Raw genomic sequence first — 24,865 nt, forward strand, 5'->3', positions numbered from 1 at the left:
GGGGCTCAGTCTGGAAAGGCCTCCTGGAGGAGGTGAGCTCTCAGTAGGGCCTTGAAGGGAGGAAGAGAGCTAGCTTGGCGGATGGGCAGAGGGAGGGTATTCCAGGCCCGGGGAAGGACGTGGGCCGGGGGTCGAAGGATCAGGGTTCTAATTCCAGCTCCACCACCTGTCTGCTGTGTGACCTTGGGCAGGTCACTTCACTTCTTGTGCCTCGGTTATCTCATCTGTAAAATTGGGATTTAGACTGTGAGCCACATGTGGGGCAGGGATTATGTCCAACCTGATTAACATATATCTAGAAACAACATATTTCTAGACTGTGAGCCCACTGTTGGGTAGGGACCGTCTCTATATGTTGCCAACTTGTACTTCCCAAGCGCTTAGTACAGTGCTCTGCACACAGTAAGTGCTCAATAAATACGATTGAATGTATGAATGAATATCTACCCAAGCACTTAGTATGGTGTCCGACAAATAGTAAGTGCTTAACAAATATTTTTAAAAAAAACCCAAACCCCTCTCTTCACCAACATTCCTACCTGGGAGCCTGGATCACTCTTTCTCTGTGCCATTTCTAGCTGGCTGCATCTTCATTTTTCACTCTATGAACAGGGCTCCTGAACAGGCAGGGGTGGGTGAAGGAATGGGGAGTAAAAAGGAACAGGGAGAGGGACCCTGCCCATTACCCTGTTGGAGCTAGCTAGAGCCAGGGCTAGGACTGTGTCTGCCACAAGGAAGCTAATTCCAGGAAAACTAGCCCCAGTCCCAGCCCCAGCCAGGAAATGAAATGAGAACGTAAAAAAGTTGCTGCGTATGTATAGGGCAGAACACAAGTCTTGGCCAGAGACTGCCAGCCTGGGCAGGGTACCCTGGTATGTGCCACCCTTTGGTACTAATTAGGGTTAGGGTTGTTACTACAGATTTGGTACTGCAGTGTCAGGAGTTGCGCATTTTGGAGGAAGAAAGCCAATCCCTGTCACATCAGAGAACCAAGGATGAAAGAGCTGTGGGACTTGAACTAGATCGGAAAAGGCAAACCTGTTCTCCTGCCATAGGCTGAGTGTGAGTCCTCTCCCTACGGGATTATTCACCTAAAGTTAATATCTGAACCCAGAATTCAATAATCCCGGATATTAAGGACTCTCCCCTTCCTCTATCTTCTGAAAAACAAAGATGTTCTCATTCCAGTAAAACTGGGAACATTGCAAACATAAATCATACTGAAACGGGAAGTGCTTCAAGAAGTCAGAATATGTATTTTTGGATCAGAATTTCCACGTTTTTCATTCTAGCTCCTTGGGGCAGCGCTACTGACAGAGATTCTCCTGGTTATAGCTGGGTTCAATCACTGCCACAGTCAAACAGTGAAACTTAAAATGTATCTGAAGGAAGCCATAGGAGAGCTGAAATGGATGCCTGAAACCAGAGAGACAGGGAACCCATTTTCAGGATGGAGTAATGAAGGCTTAGACAATGCTACATGTCAGTGGAATGTTGTGAGACAAATGGGGCAGACAGGTAAGCAGGGCACCATTCAATCTAGAAAGAAGAGGCTCTGTCTGGCATCATAAGTTCCAACGCTGTGGAGCAACAGGGAGGTCCAAGTGAAAACAGTGCTGGGTCGCACAAATGGCAAACACGATGACACAGCCAAGAAGCAGTACACGTGAGTGTGCATGGTGTATTCAGGACTGTGAGGCCTACATTGGCCTATTCAGCCACACATGTATCTGTAGGTGGCTATCACCATGTTATTGGCATCTTATTTGACCTCAAAGAACATTGTATATATACTTGTATCATGCATTTACACCTTAATATCTTGTATAAACATGTATCTATAAGAGTAAGCACTTAATAAATACTCTCAATTGATTGTATATGTATGATAATTGCAAATATAACTTTATCCCTCTTGCAGAAGCTGAGGGGCTCTGGGAGATATGATGAAGATAATAATAATAATAATAATATAGGATTTCTTAAGCGCTTATTATGTTCCGAGCACTGTTCTAAGCACTGGGATAGATACAAGGTAATCAGGTGGTCTCACATGGGGCTCACAGTCTTAATCCCCATTTTACAGATGAGGGAAATGAGGCACAGAGAAGTGGAATGACTTGCCCAAAGTCACACAGCTGACAAGTGGCGGAGGTGGGATTCAAACCCATGACCCCAAAGCCCATGCTCTTTCCACTAAGCCACGCTGCTTCTTACATGATGATGACGATGGTATTTATTAAGTACTTACTATGTGCCAAGCACTGTTCAAAGCGCTGGGGTAGGTACAAGGTAATCAGGTTGTCCCACATGGGGCTCAAAGTCTTAATCCCCATTTTCCAGATGAGGGAACTGAGGCACAGGGAAGTTAAATGACTTTAGTAGATATGACTTTAATAGGCCTCTGAATTGGCAGAGATTTTGGGTTTGTCAGATGTGAAGTGAGGAGTTCCAGGCAGGGGAGAACTTGAGTAAGGTGTCAATGGTGGGAGAGATGAGATCGAGGCATAGCAAGGAGGTTGGTGTTAGACGAATGAAGTATGCAGGTTGGGTTGTAGTGCTTTTTTTAAAAATTTTATTTCCATTCTAACCTAAATGGTTAGCTAGAAAGCTACCTGCAGCCTAACCCTTAGGGCCAACCGACCACCGACATATCAACTGCCATCACACCCTCCCTGAAATGAGAAGGCCTGGGCTGCTTGAGGTTCTCATTCACATCAACTAAAGCAATTTGTAAAAGATACCAAGGGGAGTGGTCCAAGGAATAGGAAATCCCTGTGGAGTCGATAGAAGCCATACTCCCTAGGAAGAACACAACCATATTTGGGGAGGGCAGGTGGGGCTGAACGAGTGGCCAGAGTCCAGGGTTTTTCCCTTCCCCACCAATGGGCATTGGCGGAATCCACGCAGTGGCAATCCTTGGCACTCAAATTCAGCAGACAGATATTATAGTGGAGATTTACTGTGGTTCATGTGCCATCCAGGAGGGACCCTTGTTTCAGGGAGCTACAGGCTTCAGAGACAGGGAGGCCCTCTAAGCACTGCAAGCCCCCTTCTCTTTAGCCTACCTTCTAAGTATTCCTATAACCAGCCTGCCCTTTGTCATGCTCAGTATCCTGATGGGCTCAAGCACCTAGACACTTCTAGGCTGTGAGCCCATTGTTGGGTAGAGACTGTCTCTATATGTTGCCGATTTGTACTTCCCAAGTGCGTAGTACAGAGCTCTGCACACAGTAAGCGCTCAATAAATATGACTGACTGAATGAACGAATGAATTCACCCCTCGTATTAGCAAGATTACTGATTATGGCAGAAGATAGAACGTTCTGGAGAAAATACATCCATAGGGTCACTATGAATTGGAAATGACTCAATGGCATTAGATAATAATAATACCTTTTCTTTAGTGTGGACGGTCCTAGGTCTCTGATTGGGGTGCAGGGGAGAACCAAATAAGACCAAGTACCCTGGCATTCAAATCCCTTATCTGCACCCAGTGCAAAGTGTCCTGGACACCCTTTTGAGGTGAGGGACTCAGTGTCTCCCAGAGAGGACCAAGGCATTGGTTTCCTGGTGAACCCCAGATCTTCCCAGCCCTTGGGCACATTAACAAATTTACTGTTTAATGTCTTTTGAACTCACTGTCTGGCTCAGAGGTCGATGCTGTTCACTTTCCCCAACAACGTTCTTGAAGCCTAGTGCTTCCCTCTAGATGCCAGGAGGCACAGGGATAGCTCCGGGCTACTTCCAGCCTTGGAAGGGGACTCTGGGAAATCCACTATAGCACTGTCCCCCCACTGGCAACCTTTTTGGGGAACAAAATTCCAGTTTTGGAATTTGTCACCCACCCAGAAAGGAGGGGGGTGGTCAGTGACAACAGTTTCCATCCTGCAGGGAGTGAGAAGTAGCACAGAAAGACCGTTTCCTTTGCTCCTTTAATCCCCATCTTGCTCAGATGAAGCATTACACAGTGTGTGCACTGAGCATTGTTTGACAGGCTGGGCGGCTTTCTGATCTGGGGTCCACACCGTTGCCCTCTTAGCTGGGCATCTCTGGCCCTCCGTTTGAGAAGAGTTCTCTTGGCGGGCCTGGATAGTAACCAGCCGTCTTCAAGCCAGTCGAAGAGAATCTGGTAAACTGATAATCCAGAGGCAAATCTGAAATGGACAAAAGAAAACATTTTGATTAGAAGTCTGGAGGCGGAACGTGCCCCCATGTTCGTTCTGGGCCGTTTCTGGCTTGAGAGGTGGTAGCGATGGCACAGTCCTGAGGGTGACATTCTGTTTCAGCATGAGCTGTTCACCAGGGGCAGTCTGGTGCCAGCCCAGCCAACACTCTGAGAAGGTCCCTTTAAGTGAGCTTCTTCAGATCATCAACCCTGCCTCCAATCTCCAGGCTCTAGTAAAGGAACTCGCTCCCAAACAACAGCCACTGAAGGCTTTAGATTAACATCAGGCATGGTGAGGGGGCAGCAGAAGGAGCAGATACAAGGGAAGAGGGGAGTACTAACTCTCTTCTGACCACTGCTTTATTATTTGGGGAGCAGTATGGCCTGCTGGATCCACCCCCCAGAAAAGTGGGACAGATCTACTGGTATGGAGACGGTACTCAATAAATACCTCTGACTGCCCCCTCTCCACAGCCCAGAGTCAAAGGTCACAGTTTGGGGTGGGAGGGGCTAGTTTTTTATGGTATTTGTTAAGCATTTACTATGTTCCAGACACTGCACTGAGCACTAGGGTTATTATTATTATTATCAAGTGCTGCCAAGTCGTTTCTGTTTCATAGTAACACTATGGATATACTTTCTCCTGAACATCCTGTCTTCTGCCATAATCCGTAACCTTTCTGACGGTTCTTCCGTTATCACTGTTATGGCTTCTATCCAACTAGCTGCCGGATCTGCCTCTTCCACCTTTACCCTGGACTTTTCCTAGCATTAGTGTCTCCTCCAGAGAATTAGTCCTCCTGCTGATGTGTCCAAAATATGCTCATCTAAGTTGAGTCATTTGGCCTTCCAAAGACCACTCTGCCTTAATTTGCTCCAAAATCCATTTGTACTGGGGTAGATACAAGCTAATCATTGGGCACAGTCCACGTCCTACCTGGGGATCACAGTCTTAATCCCCATTTTACAGATGAGGTAACTGAGGCACAGAGAAGTGAAGTGGCTTTCCCAAAGTCCCAGAACAGGTAATTGGTAGGGGTGGGATTAGAACCCAGGCCCTCTGACTCCTAGGCCTGTGCTCTTTCCACTAGGCCAAGCTGCTTCCTCTGTCTGGTGCCTGGTGGCACCTGCCACCTGGGTGACTTTTTCTGTTCCTGATTATCCAAGTTTCATACACTGCAACTTTTAAATGGACAAATTTAATGGGCGATGGGAGGCAATGAATCTGCAGTCTTCTAGACTGTAAGCTCCTCCTCTAGGCTGTAAGCTCCTTGCGGGCAGAGAATATGTCTACCAACTCTATTCTATTGTACTCTCCCAAGCACTTAGTACAGTGCTCTGCACACAGAAAACATTCAGTAAATACCATTGATTGGCAGGGTGGGTACGTGAGTGGAGGCCTGTTGGGGATTTGGTGTAGGCTAAAACCGGGGAGCCCTGGGCTTGGGGCTCTGTCAGGTTGGAGGGCTGCTTGTCCATTGGCTTCTAGTGGACACCACCATCCAAGCCACAGAAGAGATGTAGGTGGAAAGTCCCAAACAGGAATCTAGACAGGGCTTTGGCCTCCTTCCTCATGTTTCCATCTGTTCCTCACACTCCCTTTTTTTTTCTCCATGGTATTTGTCTAGCACTGTTCTAAACTCTGTCGTAGATGTAAACTAAGGCCAGATATAGTCCTTGTCTCACTTGGAGCTCACAGTCTAAGTAGGAAGGAGAACAGGTAGTGAATCCCCTTATTTCTGTTGAGGAAACTGAAGCACAGAGAAGTGACGTGGCTTTCTCAAGATCACACAGCCAGCAAGGGCGGAGTGGGGATTAGAGCCCAGGTCTTCTGTCTCCCAAGTGTCTGCTTTCTCCACTAGGCCATGCTGCCTTCATCATCATTATCAACAATGGTATTTGTTGAGCACTTACTGTGTGCAGAGTACTATATCAAGTGCTTGGGAAAGTACAATACAATAGAGTCTGATGACCTTAATGGCTTTTGGCCATTCATTCATTCATCCATACAATCATTCATTCAATTATATTTATTGAGTGCTTACTACTACTACTACTAATAATAATTATAGTATTTGTCAAGTGCTTACTGTGTGCCAAGCACTGTTCTAAGCGCTGGGGTAGATACAAGGTAATCAGGTTGTCCCATGTGGGGCTCACAATCTTAATTCCCATTTTGCAGATGAGGCAACTGAGGCACAGAGAAGTTAAGTGATTTGCCCAAAGTCACACAGCTGACAAGCGATGGAGTGGGGATTAGAACCCACGACCTCTGACTCCCAAGTCCAGGCTCTTTCCGCTAAGCCATGCTGCTTACTGTATGCACAGCACTCTACTAGTGCTAGTCAGAGGTCATGGGTTCAAATCCCGGCTCCGCCAATTGTCAGCTGTGAGATCTTGGGCAAGTCACTTCACTTCTCTGTGCCTCAGTTCCCTCATCTGTAAAATGGGGATTAAGACTGTGAGCCCCATGTGGGACAACCTGATCACCTTGTATCCCCCCCAGTACTTAGAACAGTGCTTTGTACATAGTAAGCGCTTAACAAATACCATCATTATTATTATTATTATTATTATTATTAAGCGCTTGGAAAGTAAAATACAAAAATAGGGACAATCCCTACCCACAACGGGTTTACAGTCTAGGGGGGGAAGACACATCAAAACAAGTAAACAGGCATCAATATAAATAGAATTATAGATATCTACATATATACATAAGTGCTGTGGGAGGGAGGGGAGAGCAAAGGGAGAGAGTGGAGGTGATGCAGAAGGGAGGGGGAGCTGAGGAAATGGGGCTTAATCTGGGCAGGCCTCTTGGAGGAAGTGTGCCTTCAGTAGGGCTTTGAAGGGGGGAAGAGTGATTGTTTGGCAGATGTGTGGTGGGAGGGTGTTCTAGGCCAGAGGTAGGACGTGGGTCAGGGGTTGGTGACAAGACAGGCGAGATGGAGGCACAGTGAGAAGGTTAGCACCAGAGAAGTGGAGTATATTGGCTGGGATGTTAGAAGGAGAGAAGGGAAGTGAGGTAAGAAGGGACAAGGTGATGGAGAGCTTTAAAGCCAAAAGTGAGGAGTTTTTGTTTGTAATGGAGGTGGACAGGCAACCACTGGAGATTTTCGAGGAGGGGGGTGACATGCCCTCCTATAGGCTTTAGATGCAGTTTAAGATTCATGAGCCTCATTTCCAGATGTGTGACTACGTAAACTAGATGCTGGGCTCAGACCCCTGAGCAGAGGAGCTCAGGAAATCCTCAGCAGGGAGGGTCTTCATCCTCCGCCGCCCCTCCCCAACCCCAACTCATTCCTAGAAGGGGTGAAACATCTCAGTAAACAGCTCCTGACTGAAAGATCTCAGAACCTCTGCGATCTAGTACACTGCTAAGCGCTTAAAACAGTAGTCTGCACACAGTAAGTGCTCAATAATTATGATTGAATGAAGAACCTCTGGTTAAATAGAGGTAATGGTGTCACCATTTAAAAACATTTTTTTTATAATTGTTAAATGCTTACTCTGCGCCGGACACAGTACTAAGCATTGGGGTAGATACAAGCTAATCATATTGGACATAATCCATGTCCCACATGGGGCTCACAATCTTAATCCCCACTTCACGGATGAGGTAAATGAGGGTGAGAGAAGTGCAGTCACTTGCCCCAAATCACACAACAGACAAGTGGTGTAGTGGATAAAGAGCACAGGCCTGGGGATCAGGAGGTCATGGGTTCTAATCCTCGTTCCATCACTTGTCTGCTGTGTGACCTTGGGCAAGTCACTTCACTTCCCAGTTAGCTCATCTGCAACATGGAGATTGAGACTGGAGCCCTACATGGGACAGGGACTGTGTCCAACCCGATTTGCTTGTATCTATCCCAGCACTTAGTTCAGTGCCTTGCACATAGTAAATGCTTAACAAATACCACAATTATTATTACGTGGCAGAGCTGGAATTAGAACCCAGGCCCTTCTGTCTCCCAGGCCTACACTCTTATCCACTAGACCACCCACTGGGAGGGCAGTATCACAACAGCAGCAGTAAGATTGATTTTACACATTCCACCCCACCAGCTGGCCCAGGTCATTCCCCCTCAATCCCCCTCAATCCCAAACATGGGGATGAAGAGCGGAGGTCAGAGAGATATGATAAGGGAGCAGAGCTGCCATCTAACCCCCACAATGCAAACACTTGAACAGGGCAGCTCCGGGGCATAAAAGATAAGAAAGCAGCACGCCCCACTACATCTCTGGCTGCAACAGAACCAAACCACAAAGGAAGGAACAGCATTGCGATTCCAAATCCCTTCAAATCAAACACCAGAATCTACACATCAGTGTTTCTGCATAGTGACTCTGTACTTCACATGATATTTGAGATAGTCACATGATATTCAAGAAGCAGCTTGGCTCAGTGGAAAGAGCATAGGCTTTGGAGTCAGCAGTCATGGGTTCAAATCCTGACTCTGCCAACTGTCAGCTGTGTGACTTTGGGCAAGTCTCAACTCTGTGACCCAGTTACCTCACCTGTAAAATGGGGATTAAGACTGTGAGCCCCCCGTGGGACAACCTGATCAGCTTGTAACCTCCCCAGTGCTTAGAACAGTGCATTGCACATAGTAAGCACTTAATAAATGTAATCATCATCATTATTATCATTTGTTAAGTGCATACCATATGCCAGGCACTGTTCGAAGAGCTGGGGTGGGTGCAGGATAAGAGGGTTGGATGCAGTCTCTGCCCCACTTAGGACTCACACTCTTAATCCCCACTTTACAGATGAGGTAGCTGCAGCACAGGGAAGTAAAGTGACTTGCCCAAGGTCACACAGCAGACAAGAGTCGAAATTAGAATTCATTCATTCATTCAATCAATCGTATTTATTGAGCACGTACTGTGTGCAGAGCATTGTACTAAGTGCTTGGGAAGTACAAATCGGCAACATATAGAGACGGTCCCTACCCAACAACGGGCTCACAACCCAGGTCCTTCTGACTTCTAGGCCCGTGCTCTATCCACTAGGGCACACTGCTTCACATCTCAAAGATGTCCCTCAACTTCAGAATGATTCCTGAGAGGGAAATTCACCAGATAACAGAGTCACTACTTGGCCCAAGGTAACCCCACATAACCCAGCTGTAATCATAATAATAATAACTATGGTATTTGTTAAGCACTTGCTCTGTGCCAGGCACTGCACTAAGCGCTGGGTGGATATAAGCAAAATCAGGTTGAAACAGTCCCTGTCCTATGTGGGGTTCACAGACTCAATCCCCATTTTACAGATGACATAACTGAGGCCCAGAGAAGACTGAATGAATGAATGACTTCCCAAAGGTCTCACAGCAAGACAAGTAGTGGAACAGGAATTAGAACCCATGACTTTCCCAGGCCCCTGCTCTATCCACTACACCATGCTTCTTCTCTAGACAGGTCACCCTCTCAGCCCTCATGGGCATGACAATCAATCAATGGTATTTATTGAGGACTTACTGTGTGTCAAGAACTGTACACTTATAAGTGCTTGGAAGAGTACAATATAACCGAGTTGGTAAACAAATTCCCTGCCCATATCTGTCTAAGCCACTTATTGATTCCTACTTTGGTTTTCTTTTATTTTTAGCAGTTGTGGCTGTGATTTCACTCTTTTTGCTCTTGTAGGAACACAGAAAACCTTGGGGAAGAAAGGACATCTTTTGTTTGACAAAACAGGTCTAGCAGACAAAGCTGCAACGTCAGCAGCCAGCCCCAGCCTTCTATCTCTGCGTTCTTGGGACTGACTGGTTCCCCTCTTACTCTTCTTCCCTCTTCCTATCCACCCCTGCAGGTTGTGATTCTGAAATTTCCCATTTGCCTACCTGGGGAAATCCACTCTTGGGCTCATCTGAGGATCAGGCTGAAGTTTGCTTCGCTAATCCAATCAGCTCTCTCTTCAACATCCTCACAGTCTAGCACAGCATATGTCTTTCATCCCCTATTACTTAAGCACTAACTTATACATGGCATCCATACACTTGAATTGTGTATTTGTTAAAGGCAGGCAGATCTGGATTAATTCATTCAATCGTATTTACTGAGTGCTTACTGTGTGCAGAGCACTGAACTAAGCGCTTGGAAAGTACAAATCGGTAACATATAGAGACGGTCCCAACCCAACAATGGACTCACAGTCTCACATCTGGATCTATAAGGGTATTTTTTTCCTCCTGGAAAATTTCCCAGCTGAGCACTGACTCATTTTGCCTCCTACCTCAACTTGCTGCTCTCCTTACTACAATCCAGCCCGCATGCTTCATTCCTCTAATGCTCACCTTCTCACTGCACCTCGATTTTGTCCCCTGTCCTGCCTCTGGCCTGGAATGTCCTCCCTCTTCATATCTGACAGACAAGAGAAGCAGCGTGGCTCAGTGGAAAGAGCCCGGGCTTTGGAGTCAGAGGTCATGGGTTCAAATCCCAGCTCTGCCAATTGTCAGCTGTGTGACTTTGGGCAAGTCACTTAACTTCTCTGTGCCTCAGTTACCTCATCTGTAAAATGGGGATTAAGACTGTGAGCCCCCCGTGGGACAACCTGATCACCTTGTAACCTCCCCAGTGCTTAGAACAGTGCTTTGCACATAGTAAGCGCTTAATATATGCCATTATTATTATACTCTCCCCATCTTCAAAGCTCTATTGAAGGCACAACTTCTCCAAGGGGCCTTCCCTGACTAAGTCCTCATTTCCTCTTTTCCCACTTCCTTCTGTGTCACCCTGATTTGCTACATTTATTCACCTCTCCCTCAACCCCAAAGCACATATGTACATATCTGTAATTTATTCATTTATATTAACATCTGTCTCCCCTTATAGGCTATGAGCTTGCTGTGGGCAACGAATGACTACCAGCTCTGTTGTATTGCACTCTACCAGGCACTTAGTGCAGTGCTCTGTACTCGGTAAGCACTCAATAAACGTGATTGATTGACTGAATGACTGATTCTCCTGCAGGGACAGGCTGAGTTTCATTTCTACCTCACGGTTAGCAATGGGTTAGCTCTCCACCTAGCAGGGGAATTTTCCAAAGGGCCTTCAAAGATGGCATTTCACAGGGACTTTCTTGGATTTTGAGAGAATCCAAAAGGCCAGGCTCCCTGGGGTATACAGTAATAATAATAATAATGATACAAATAATAATTGTGGTCTGTATATACACCCCCCCCACACACACACACATTATCTATCTACACACACATATATTCATTCAATCGTATTTATTGAGCTCTTACTATGTGCAGAGCACTGTACTAAGCTCTTGGAAAGTACAATTAGGCAACAGATAGAGACAATCCCTACCCAACAACAGGAGCACAGTCTAGAATATATATATCTATATAGATCTATATACATATATATATATATATATATATATATAGCCTAGTGAAAAGAACATGGATCTGATAGTCAGAGGAACTAGTTTCTAATCCTAGCTCTGCCACTTTTGCTGTGTGATTTTAGGGAAGGCATTTCACTTTTTTGTTCTTCAGTTTCCTCATCTGTAAAATGGGGATTCAATACCTGATCTCCCTCCTACTTAGACTGTGAGGCCCATGTGAGACAGGGACTATGTGCAGTTTGATTATCTTGTATCTTCCTTAGTGTTAAGAAAGGTGTTTGGCACAAAGAAACCATTTAACAAATACCACAATTATATTTCTTAATAATAATAATAATAATGATGGTACTGCTTAAGCACTTATTACGTGCCAAGCGTGTTCTAAGGGCTGGGGTACATGCAAATAAATCAGGTTGGATACAGTCCCTATCCCACATGGGGCTCACACTCTTAATCCCCATTTCACAGATGAGGTAACTGAGGACCAGAGAAGTTAAGTGACGTGCCCACGGACATACAGCAGACATATGGTGGAGCCAGGATTAGAATCCAGGTCCTTATAACCCCCAGGCCCATGTTCTATCCATTAAGCCACACTCTATATTAACTTGTATATGAGTTAATGCTTAAGTAATACAGGATTGAAGATATGAACAAAAATCCTATGGTAGGCTGTTACTAAATAAGTGTTCTGATGTTGCAGAAGTGTTGCAAAGGTAATAGGAGTTGATTTTAAGCAAGGGAGATTAGAAAGTAATCAGGGAAGACCTCCTGGAGGAGATGTGATTTCAGAACGGTTTTGAAAATCAGCAGAGCTGTGGTCTGTCAAATTTGGAGGAGGGAGTTTCAGGTGTTGAGGGGGTATGAACAAAAGGACAGCAGAGGGAAACATGAGGATGAGGCACAGTGAGGAAGTTAGCTGGAGAGGAGTGAAGAGGGTGAGCTGGGGTGCAGAGGGGAGAAAAGAGTGAATAAGGAGGGGGGAAGAGAGAGTGGATTGACAGCCTCAAAGCCAATGGTCAGGAGTTTCTTTTTGATGTGGAGAGGAATAGGTAACTATTGGATCAATCAACCAGCCGATGGATTCTAAATGCTTGGGAGAGTATGCTACTCATGCTTGGGAGAGTTGGCCACCCATAAGGAGTTTACAATCTACTAGGGGAGAAGATTGAAGGTCTGTGAAGAGTAGGGGGATGAGGCACCTCTATTGGGCCTTGCTGTGATGGTAGCCACAGGTGGCTTTACGCCTCCGAGTGACCTGGGGCTCTCAGATCCCCCAAAGCCCCCGGGACACCCCAGAAGCCCCTCCTACCAACCCGGCACACAGGACTAATGGGAGGTGGTGACCCGAGGGAGGAACCTCCCTAGGAACTAAGCAGGAATGTGGGGATGGTATCAGAGGACCTCCAAGGACCCATGACCTCCAAGGGAAGGGAATCAACTCAGCCGCCCTGAGGTAGTGTTAGGGTGGAGGAAAAGGAGCTCAGTATGGTTCCTTTAGAGGAAGGTTCTGACTCCTGCCCTCGGCTGTGGGGATTGAAAGGACAGCTAATGAGGCTGTAAATAGTAATAGTAATAATAATAATAATAGTATTTGATAATCACTTTGTTACTGTAAGCTCTTCATGGACAAGGATTGTGTCTACCAACTCCATTATAATGTTCTCTCCCAAGTGCTTAGTTCAGTGCTCTGCACAAATTAAGTGCTCAAGAAATATCATTGATTGATGGATTGATTAACTGACAAGCAAAGTTCTAAGTGCAGGGGTAGATATATGATAATAAGGTTGGATACAGTCCCTGTCCCATGTGGGGCTCTAAGGGGGATGGAGAACAGGTACTGAATTCTCAGGTGAGGAATCTGAGGCACAGAGCAGTTAAGTGACCTGCCCAAGTTTACCCAGAAGGCTGGTGGCAGAGCTGGGATTAGAACCCGGGTCCTTTGACTCCCAGGCCCACTTTCTTTCCACTAGATCATGTTCCTCCCCTAGCCTGTGCTCCTTGACCCTATCTGCCAATCGGCTAGGAAAGTGAGTCATTGGGCAGCGGTTTGAGGAGGCTCCAGGGTTCTTCATAACACAAATATAATGAAGCAGAGTGCTGATGCAGAGAAAGAAAAGAAACATTTAGAAACAAGACGCAGACTCAAAAATGGTGCTATGAGCAGCAGCAGTAGTAGTAGTAGTAATAACAGTATGTATTAAGCACTTACTGTGTGCAGAACACTACTAAGTCTGGGAGAGAAAACAAAGGTGGGAATTAGACATGGTCCCTGTCCCTCATGGGGTTCACAAAATAAGAGTTTAAGTCGGGAGAAGGGACTGGAGACAGACATATCAGGAGTGAGGAAGCACTAAAACACAACAACACAACACAAACAAATGCATAAAATAGGCTCAAAGGTTTGGTGAGGAAGGAGGAGTCCGAAGCAGCTTTCTATCCCCAGCCTTTTGTGCATGGAGCAGGCCGGGGGCGGGATCCCTAGGTGGCAAGAGGGAAAGTGGCGGTTAATACAGTGCTCTTCTCGGTGGAGAAGGAGGGGTCTTAGAGCTTGTGGGAACTGCTTTTATCCCCAGCCTGGCATTCACAGAGCCTTCAGGCCTGGAGCGGGGACCCTTGGTGACGGGAGGGAAGGTAGAAGTTACTGTGGTGCTTATCTTGGCAGGGATAGAGCTGATCCAATCAGTCAATCAATCAGAGAAGCAGTGTGGCCTACTGGAATGAGCATGGGCTTGGGAGTCAGAGGTCACAGGTTCTAATCCTGGCTCCAACACCTGTCAGCTGTGTGACTTTGGGGAAGTCATTTCACTTTTCTGTGTTTCAGTTACCGCATCTGTAAAATGGGGATTAAGACTGTAAGCCCCACCTGGGACAACCTGATTTATCTCCCCCAGTGCTTACAACAGTGCTTGGCACATAGTAAGTGCTTAACAAATACGATCATTATTTAGAGAGCAGCATGGCTTAGTGGAAAGCACGGGCTTGGGAGTCAGGGGTCATGGATTCTAATCCCAGCTCTGCCACTTGTCTGTGTGACTTTGGGCAAGTCACTTAACTTCTCTGTGTCTCAGTTCCCTCATCTGTAAAATGGGGATTAAGACAGAGCTCCAAATGGGAGCATCTACCCCAGTGCTACCCCAGAATGGTCTCCTCCCATCACCCCCCGAAAATCAGCTCCCCATCAGCCCCGCCAAAGCTCTTCGGGAGCCGATCGCGTCCCTCCTCGGCACCGGGGTTTCGCCGGATAATCGGGGCTACGGTCCAGGCCTGGGAATCAGAAGGTCATGGGTTCTATTCCCAGCTCCGCTGCTTGTGTGCTGTGCAGCCTCAGGCAAGTCGCTTCACTTCTCTGGGCCTCGGTTCCCTCATCCGGAAAATGGGGATGGAGGCCCTGCTGAGAGCTCACCTCCTCCAGGAGGCCTTCCCAGACTGAGCCCCTTCCTTCCTCTCCCCCTCGTCCCCCTCTCCATCCCCCCATCTTACCTCCTTCCCTTCCCCACAGCACCTGTATATATGTATATATGGTTGCACATATTTATTACTCTATTTATTTATTTTACTTGTACATTTCTATCCTATTTATTTTATTTAGTTGGTATGTTTGGTTTTGTTCTCTGTCTCCCCCTTTTAGATTGTGAGCCCACTGTTGGGTAGGGACTGTCTCTATGTGTTGCCAATTTGTACTTCCCAAGCGCTTAGTACAGTGCTCTGCACATAGTAAGCGCTCAATAAATATGATTGATTGATTGATGGATTGCTTAGAACAGTGCTTGGCACATAGTAAGCACTTAACAAATACCATTATTATTATTATTATTGAATGCTCACTGTGTTCAGAGCACTGTACTCAGCATTTGCGGGAGTACATTACAAAGGTTAGTATACACGATCCCTGTCCACAAGGAGGTCAGCGTATAGAGGGAATTCAGCAGCATGATGTGAAGAACTCTTTTTTCCCAAGCACAGAAAGGAAAGAGCACTGGATCTTCAGCACCTTTGGTCTCCCAGACTTGATTTGGGACAAGTAGACCGCCTCTGAACATATTCCTAACCAAATAAACACTTCTCTGGGTACAGCTGATGTGACAAAATTCTAGCATCTCTGCAGAGATGTTTCATGACTATGAAACAGTTTCTCACTCCCGAAGGTCTGCAATGAGAGACAGAGAAGGGATGCAGAGGCCTAGCTGACGATTTCATTCATTTATTCATTCAATCATATTTATTGAGCGCTTGCTGTGTGCAAAGCACTGTCCTAAGCACTTGGGAGAGTACAATATAACAATAAACAGACACGTTCCCTGTCCACAAAGAGCGTACAGTCCAGAGGGGAAGGCAGACAGCAGTATAAATAAATAAATAAATTACAGACACAACAATTAAATTACAGATATGGCTACACTGTCGACAGCAAAATGGTGGGCCGGACAATTTCCTCAGGGTAGGTTATGTCCCTGGATTATCCATATTAATGTCTGTCTCCCCCTTTAGACTGTACGCTTGTTATGGGCAGGGAATGTGTCTGATAATTCTGTTGTATTGTACTCTCCTAAATGCTTAGTACAGTGCTCTGCATTTAGTCAGGCCTCCAAAAATACCACCGATTGACTGAGTGCATTTTCTTTCTTGAAGCAAGTTCCCACTCCTAAAGTCCCTGCAAGAATACACAGGGAGCAGTTCTAGAGGGTGAAATACTAAGGGGTGACAGTAAACTAAATGTCTAAGAGCAGCGAAGCAATATGGCCTAGCAGAAAGAGCTTCGGCCTTTCATTTGAACTTATTTATTGAGTACTTACTGTGTGCAGAGCACTGTACTAAGTGCTAAGGGCCTTGGGAGTCAGAGGACCTGGGTTCTAAACCGTGAGAAGCAACATGGCTTAGTAGATAGAGCACAGGCCTGGAAGTCAAAAGGACTTGAGTTCTAATCCCAGCTCCGCCACGTCTGCTGTGTGACCTTGGGTAAATCAATTAACTTCTCTGGGCCTCAGTTACCTCATCTGTAAAATGGGGATTAAAAGTGTGAGCCCTATGTGGCACAGAGACTGTGTCCTCCCTGATCAACCTGTACCTGCCTCAGGGCTTAGAAAAGTGTTTGGCACATAGTAAGTGTTTAACAAGTACAATAATAATAATAATGATGATTAATATTATTACTATTATTAATCCCCACACTGCTACTTGTCTGCTGGGTGACCTGAGGCAAGTTGCTTCACTTTTCTGGGCTTCAGTTTCCTCATCTGTAAAATGCAGATAAGACATCTGTTCTCTTTCCCCTTTAGACTATGAGTACCCTGTCAGGGCAGGGATTGTGTCTGACCTGCTTGCACTGAATCTATCCCAGTGCTTGACATATAGTAAGAGCTTTATCAGTCAATATCACAATTATTATTAATAAGGTTATTTATTAAGCTCTTAATATGTGTCAAACACTACTTTAAGTATTGGGGAAGATACAAGTCAAGCAGCAAAGCCTAGTGGATAGAGCACGGCCTTGGAGACAGAAGGACCTGGGTTCTAATCCTGGCTCTGCCACTTGTCTGCTCCGTGACTTGGGCAAGTCATTTTACTTCGTGCCTCAGTTACCTCATCTGTAAAAATGGGGATTAATACTGTGAGCCCCCTGTGGGACATGGACTGTGTCCAAACTGATTATCTAGTCTACTCCAGTGCTTAGTACAGTGCCTGGCACATAGTAAGCACTTAACAAATACCATAATAATAATTATTATTATCAAATACAAAAAAAATGGTTGGACACAGTCCCTGTTTCACTTGGGGTTCATGGTTTGTGGGTGGGTGGGGAGCTGAAGGAGGGGAAAGGGGAGAGAGCTCTGCTCCTAAAACCCATGATGGGACTGAGTCTGGGGGTCCAGCAATCCCTCCTCTGGGGAATCTCCTCTGGCACCCACCCCTCCAGATTCCAGATTCAGCTGGGCTATTGGTCCTCTGGCTCCATGGATGTTCTCTGAACCCTGACAGTCTGAATACACTGGCCTGGTCAGAGCAATCTTGGAAGGACTGACAGGAAAGCAGAATTGAATTCCGCCCACCCCGCCTCAGCCCTGACCCTGAAAGAGAGGGTTGGTATCATTATGGCTGAGGGACTAAGGAAGATTTAGGCCACATTAGCAACATAATTATAATCTCAGCCAAACACAGATGCCTCTGGTAGCCTGCTGAAAAGGGGCTTAAGGAGATTTCTGAGTAATTACCAAGTGGATTAAACAACTCTAATCTCAAGTAAGCTCTTTAGCTAGAGGTTAGTGTTCCCATCCACAACAACCCAAGGCACAAATAGCTGCCTCTGGAAGACGACAGCGGAGAACTGAAGGCGCTCCCAAGAATCACCACCCAATAGAAACAAAGCTCTCACTGTGGGGCTAGTTCTCCAAGAGGAAGATGGAAAGCACCTTCTCCAAAACGTATTTTCTTTTGGAAGGCATCATCCAGCGGCAGGGCCAACAGAGTCTGTAAACTCCCCTACTGGATTATAAACTACATGAGGATAGGGATCACATCTTTAACTCTTGTTGGATGTTAACTGCAGCGTGGCTCAGTGGAAAGAGCACGGGCTTTGGAGTCAGAGGTCGTGGGTTCAAATCCTGGCTCTGCCAATTGTCAGCTGTGTGACTTTGGGCAAGTCACTTCACTTCTCTGTGCCTCAGTTCCCTCAGCTGTAAAATGGGGATTAAGACTGTGAGCCCCCCCGTGGGACAACCTGATCACCTTGTAACCTCCCCAGTGCTTTGCACATAGTAAGTGCTTAATAAATGCCATTATTATTATTATTATGTTGTCAAACTTCTAGTGCAGTGCTCCACAGATAGTACATTTCCATTACAAAGCTCTGTGCTCAGCAGTCTTCCAGGGGAGGGCTCTGTATTCAGTAGTGTTCCAGGACAACATTCTGCACATAGTAGGGACCCAGAACAGTGCTCAGTGACAGATAGACAGACCACAGATCCCCCACCCCTCGGACATTTGCCGGGCTGGGGTCTCTAAACCCTCAGTTAAGAGACTGCAGCCGAATGTCTTTTGGAACCTGGTATTCTCCTTGGCAAATGGAGAAGCAGCGTGGTCTAATGGATAAAGCACAGGCCCGGGAATCAGAAGGATCTGGGTTCTAGTCCCAGCTCTGCCACTTGTCATCTACTCCTCCCCATCCCCCCCTGCCCTAACTCCTTCCCCTCCCCACAGCACTTATATATATTTGTTCAGATTTGTTACTGTATTTATTTTACTTGTACATATTTACTATTCTATTTATCTTGTTAATGATGTGCATCTAGCTTTACTTCTGTTTATTCTGATGACTTGACACCTGTCCACATGTTTTGTTTTGTCGTCTGTCTCCCCCTTCTAGACTGTGAGCCCGTTGTTGGGGAGGGACCGTCTCTATAAGTTGCCGACTTACACTTCCCAAGTGCTTAGTACAGTGCTCTGCACACAGTGAGTGCTCAATAAATATGACTGACTGACTGATTGAATGAGTAAAATGGGGATTAAGACTGTGAGCCCCATGTGGGACAGGGATTGTGTCCATCTTGATTACCCTGTATATACCCCAGTGCTTAGTACAGTTCCTGACACAGAGTAAGTGTTTAACAAATACCACAATTATTATTATTATTATTATTTTCTGCCCATGGCTGGACAATAACAGGCTGGGACTCAGAACAAAACAGAGCAAACACACACAGACACACACACCCACACATACACACACATCCATGGGTATGGCTATTTCAGACTCTCAGGCACCATATTCCTTTCAAGGCACAAATGCATTCAATTCCACGGACCAGCTTCAGTCCAGAAAACCACATTTATTTGGTTAAGCCTGAGCTGGAGAGGCAGGGAAGTAGCCGGAGGGAAGTGGAATGGATGACTCTCAAAAATGTCACTGACAGAGGATAGGTCCTAAAGGTCTTGGGTCTTCACCCCTCCTTCCCGGCTGTTCCCGACAATGACAGGGGTCAGAAGGTGATGGCAGCTATGCCTTCCCGCTGCATTCAGGGAGCTCCTGGGGTCTGTTTATTGTTGTATTCTCCCAAGTGCTTAGTATAGTGCTTTGCACACAGTAAGCACTCAATAAATAATATTGAATGAATGAATGAATGAATGAATTGGGCCTCTGCCTGGGTCAGATCTCCGAGCATCTGCTGAGGCCTCGCCCAAGTCTTCGTTCTTCATTGCACTGATCAATCAATCAATTAATGGTATTTATTAAGCACTTCCTGCGTGCAGAGCACCGGATCCCAAAGGAATAGCACCCCTTAATACCGTTCCCATGGTAAAAGAGGAAAGCACGCTTTTGAGAAGCAGCATGGCCTAGCAGATAGGGCCTTGGAATCGTAAGGAACTGGGTCCTTGGCCCAGCTCCTCCACTTGTCTGCTGTGTGACATTGGGAAAGTCATTTCACCTCTCTCATCTGTAAAATGCGAATTAAGACTATGAGCTCCATTTGGGACAGGGACTGTGTCCAACCAGATTTGCTTGTATGCGCCCCAGCTTAGAAGAGTGCCTGGCACATAGTAAGTGCTTAACAAATACCAAACTTTTTATCATTATTATTATTATTACCACAGATTATCTTACCTGCAATCGCTTCAACACTTGGAATGGCAATAGTGCTGTAGGTCTGGATTCGTTTGCAGGCCCACGTGAACTCCAACGACTCTTCTGTGTTTTCTGTTCCCGAAATGGCGTCGACAAAGAAGGAACCCCACAGTTCAGACCTAGAACTCAGCGGCTTGGCCTGCTGCCCCTGGAAGAGAAGACAAACCGGGATGGACGAGGTCAGTCAGGGCCAGGTGGGTCACTGGCCATATTATTTCTCTGACGGTCACTGAACGGGAACCCTCAAATGCAGTGCCAGAAGCCGGCCGGAACCAGCCTGAACTCCGCTCCGGTTGAAGACGACGAAGTGGAATGGGAGTTTCAGGGCAGCAGAAGATTGTGTGGGGTGGGGGCTGCACCCTCCAACCCCTCAGACCCAGCTGTCGACGGTCTCTAAGGTCACCATGGTCACAGCCTCACCTCTCCCATTTCACTCCTCCCTGATGCACTAGGCTGTGTGCCCGACCACTTCTTCAGTGACTGGCTGGCCCACCTACCCCACCCTACCCAAAAAACTGCTCATTTTCAGGGTCCAAGCCCCCTCACCTCCAGGGAAGTGAAGGGGAGGAGGTTTAGAGGGGGAAGTAGCAAGGGTAGCAGGTTGGAAGGTGGAAGCAGCCCGGACTGCCAGTGTTCAGGTGATAATTTTTTTTTTTGCATTCAGCTTTGCTGAAATAGCACTCTAGTTGCTCAATCTTATCAACGCCACCACACTTAGCCATTACAGAAGCCTTTTAACAGAGCTGTTTTAACAGAGCTGGAAAGGGAGTGTCTTCAAGGGGCAGGGGGAGGGAAGAAGGGACAGAGGGATCTGGGGAGGGAGAAAGGGAGGGAGGAGGATACAGGGCTAGAAATGAACAGGAAGATGAAATAAAAGAGACTAATTGGGAACATATGGATAATACCCTCCCAGGCAAACTGATTTTTGGAGCAGCCCAGATGTGTCTCTGGATTCATGAGTCCTTGTACCCCTCTGAACTGATTCCAATTCTCCCCGTCGTGCTGTTATTATTCTATTTATTTTATTAATGATATATATATATCTATAATTCTATTTATCTACTTGGATGCTATTGATGCCTGTCTACTTGTTTTGTTTTGTTCTGTCTCCCCCTTCTAGACTGCAAGCCCATTGTAAGGTAGGAATTGTCTCTATCTGTTGCCGAATTGTACTTTCCAAGCACTTAGTACAGTGCTCTGCACACAGTAAGTGCTCAATAAATAAGACTGAATGAATGAATGAATACTTAATCCTCATCAGGCAAAAACTCCTCACCCTCGGCTTCAAGGCTGTCCATCCTCTCGCCCCCTCCTACCTCACCTCCCTTCTCTCCTTCTACAGCCCAGCCAGCACCCTCTGCTCCTCTGCCGCTAATCTCCTCACTGTGCCTTTATCTCGCCTGTCCTGATGTCGACCCCAGGCCCATGTCCTCCCCCTGGCCTGGAATGCCCTCCCTCCCAACATCCGCCAAGCTATCTCTTCCTCCCTTCAAAGCCCTACTGAGAGCTCAGCTCCTCTAGGAGGCCTTCCCAGACTGAGCCCCCTCCTTCCTTTACCCCTCCTCCCCCTCCCTATCCCCCTGCCTTACCTTCTTCCCCTCCCCACAGCACCTGTATATATGTATATATGTTTGTACATATTTATTACTCTATTTACTTATTGTACTTGTACATATTTATTCTATTTATTTTATTTGGTTTATATGTTTTGTTTTGTTGTCTGTCTCCCCCTTCTATCTGTGAGCCCACTGTTGGGTAGGGACCGTCTCTATATGTTGCCAACTTGTACTTCCCAAGCGCTTAGTACAGTGCTCTGCACACAGTAAGTGCTCAATAAATATGATTGATTGATTGATTGATTGTACTTGTACATATTTATTCTATTTATTTTATTTGGTTTATATGTTTTGTTTTGTTGTCTGTCTCCCCCTTCTAGACTGTGAGCCTGTTGTTAGGTACTGACCGTCCCTATATGTTGCAAACTTCTACTTCCCAAGCGCTTAGTACAGTGCTCTGCACACAGTAAGCACTCAATAAATACGACTGAATGAGTGAATGAATGCCAAAATCCTCTGATTTTAGTCTTTCTTGGCCCTGACAGCGACATATGGGAAGAATCCAGGTCTGGAAGTCAGAGGACCTGGGTTCTGCCACTCCCTGCCGAGTGTGGAACATTGGCAAGTCATTTAACCTTGTTGTGCCTCAGTTTCCTAATCTATAAAATGAGCATAATAATATCTGCCTCTCCCTACTACACATGAATGTTGTAAGAACAAAATGAGGTAAACAATGGGAAAGCCCTTCGGGTAAATAGAAGCAGCATAAAAACACAAAATGTTATACCTAGATGCCTTGCACTCAAAGAATAATAATAATAATAATAATAATAGTGGTATTTGTTAAGCACTTACTATGTGCCAAGCACTGTTCTAAGCGCTGGGGGGGATATAAGGTGGTCAAGGTTGTCCCATGTGGGGCTCACAGTCTTAGTCCCTATTTTACAGATGAGGGAACTGAGGCCCAGAGAAGTTAAGTGGCTTGCCCAAGGTCACACAGCTGATGTGGCGGAGCCAGGATTCGAACCCATTACCTCTGACTCCCAAACCCATGCTCTTTCCACTGAGCCACACTGCTTCTAATGGTCACACTTGTTTTCTGTGTGACCTTAGGCAAGTCACTTCACTTCCTCTTTGCCTCAGTTACCTCATCTGTAAAGTGGGGATTGAGACTGTGAGCGCCACATGGGACAGGGACTGTGGCCAATTCAATTTGCTTATATCCACCCCAGCACTTAGTACAGTGTCTGGGACATGGTAAGTGTTTAACAAATACCATTTATTTTTTTTTAGAGATGGCCTAATGGAAAGAGCACAGGCTTGGGAGTCAGAGGACCTGGGTTCTAATTCTGGCTGTGCCCCTTAGGCAAGTCACTTAACTTCTCCATGCCTCAGTTCTCTCATTTGTAAACTGAGGATTCAGTGCCTATTCTCCTTCCTATTTAGATTGTGAACCCCATGTGGGACTTGATTGCCTTGCATCTACCCCAGAGCTTAGTACAGTGCTTGACACATAGTATGTGCTTAACAAATGCCACAATCATTATTATTATTAGGGAAGTTCACTCATAGGTTGGGTGTGGCCAAACTCCCTGCCCTGAGTGAGGTACAATCAGACTAGGTGTCCCCCTCCTCCTGAATCCCTTGGCTTCCCACTTCAATTAAAGGTCAAACCACAGTAGAATTTCCCCTCGTCACCAGCTTATTTCTCCTTTCCCTCTGGGCCTCCAGACTGCTGGCTGGGGATTCTGAGTGTGGTGGGGGGAGTTAGGAGCTGGGCCTCCAGTGAAGGCATGTCCCCCAGGATTCCTGGCATTGACCAGGCTTGGGACGTCCCCCCCACACTAAAGGGACCAGAGTGGACCGCTTAAGATGAGCCCATTGGCCTCTTGACATTTCTCAGAAATCAGGCTGTACTCCCCATCAGGCCCTCTGGTTTGGCCAGGAGGCAGCAGAACATTATTTGTGCCCTCAGGGCTTTCCTTGCGCAAAAGTGTAAGAGGGCTGGTTCAACCTCAAGCACGGCTCAGATTGGCTGCCTGGGAGGGATCGCTTGAATTGCCAGAAATTTCCATTTCCTAAGCGGCTCTGGCCTTACTTGTGGTGAAATAACTGTAATTCCATATTAGCTCCAATGTGAGCGCAATCAGACTTTCCGCTCATGGGGCAGGCAGACTGCGCTTGCTCCCCAAGGGCGGGTGGCTTTCTGAGCCCAATGGGCCCTCGATGCAGAGGAACAATTCGTTCTTTTCTCTGCCAGCTGGAAACAGACACGACGAAACCTTCCCTCCCCACCCCACTTCTCCATGTAGGCCTGTGTATGCTGTGAGAACCCAGGGTTCTCTCTGGCCTGGGGTAGTAAAAAATGTTTGTTCTGTTGCCTTCTCCTTAGGTGTGACAGGAAAGAATCTGCACTTTAATGACTCGTTGCACGGACTTCCTGACTTTGATGTTTATTCTGTTCTGGTGCCCGAGTCGGAAGCTCACTAGCCAGAGGAACAGAACTGATATGTATAGGGAGGGCAGGCGGCAGACCCAAGGAGAATCTGCTTCTCTGGGCTGAGAGTCCTAATTTAACTAGGGGGGAATAATTTTAACTGTGGTATTTGTTAGGCACTTATTATCCGCCAAGTACTGCATTGAGGGCTGGGGTAGATACAAGATAATTAGTTTGGACATAGTCCCTGTCCCATACGGGAATCACAGTCTAAGTGGAAGGGAGAATGGGAGTTTCAGGAAAAAAGCACTGCCACAACAAAAATAACCCACCAAATTGGAGTTCTAATTATCCCAAGAGGTGGCAGCTATTGGCCACCTCGAAAAACCCAACCAGGGTTTTCCCAAGCATCCAGACTGGCTTAGAAAGCTAGACTGCTACACTGCCCTACTGGGAACCATTGCTCCACCCTGTCCAGCAGACCAGGACCCCAGCAAGCCCACTGTCTCACCCGAAAGGACACTCTGCCAGTGATTTGGCCCTGGTGGTGTATAAAGAGAAAAAGTGTCCGAAAAGCTGATCTTATATCACAACTCAGCCCACATACTTAACCCAACTTTCTCTCTGTACCTTGATCTCTTCTATATCTCTGCTGACACCCTGCCCGCCCCCTCCCTCTGGCCTAGAACTCACTCCCCCTTCAGATCCGAAAGCTCACCAC

General features: G+C 46.5%; 1 protein-coding gene across 1 annotated transcript in view; it reads right to left on the bottom strand.

The window, feature by feature from the left end:
- Positions 1-3,917: 3,917 nt before the first annotated feature.
- The window catches only part of NT5DC1 (5'-nucleotidase domain containing 1), a 204,153-nt gene continuing 183,205 nt past the window's right edge, over positions 3,918-24,865 (bottom strand). The window contains exons 11-12 of the mRNA XM_038770169.1: positions 20,131-20,299; positions 3,918-4,157 (exon numbers count right to left, since the gene is read on the bottom strand). Coding sequence (XP_038626097.1) covers positions 4,039-4,157; positions 20,131-20,299 — 288 coding nt within the window. The 3' untranslated portion in view covers positions 3,918-4,038. The remainder of the gene's footprint in view (positions 4,158-20,130; positions 20,300-24,865) is intronic.

Source organism: Tachyglossus aculeatus, chromosome 2 (assembly GCF_015852505.1).
Source record: "Tachyglossus aculeatus isolate mTacAcu1 chromosome 2, mTacAcu1.pri, whole genome shotgun sequence".
In the NCBI taxonomy this organism is placed as follows: Eukaryota; Metazoa; Chordata; class Mammalia; order Monotremata; family Tachyglossidae; genus Tachyglossus; species Tachyglossus aculeatus.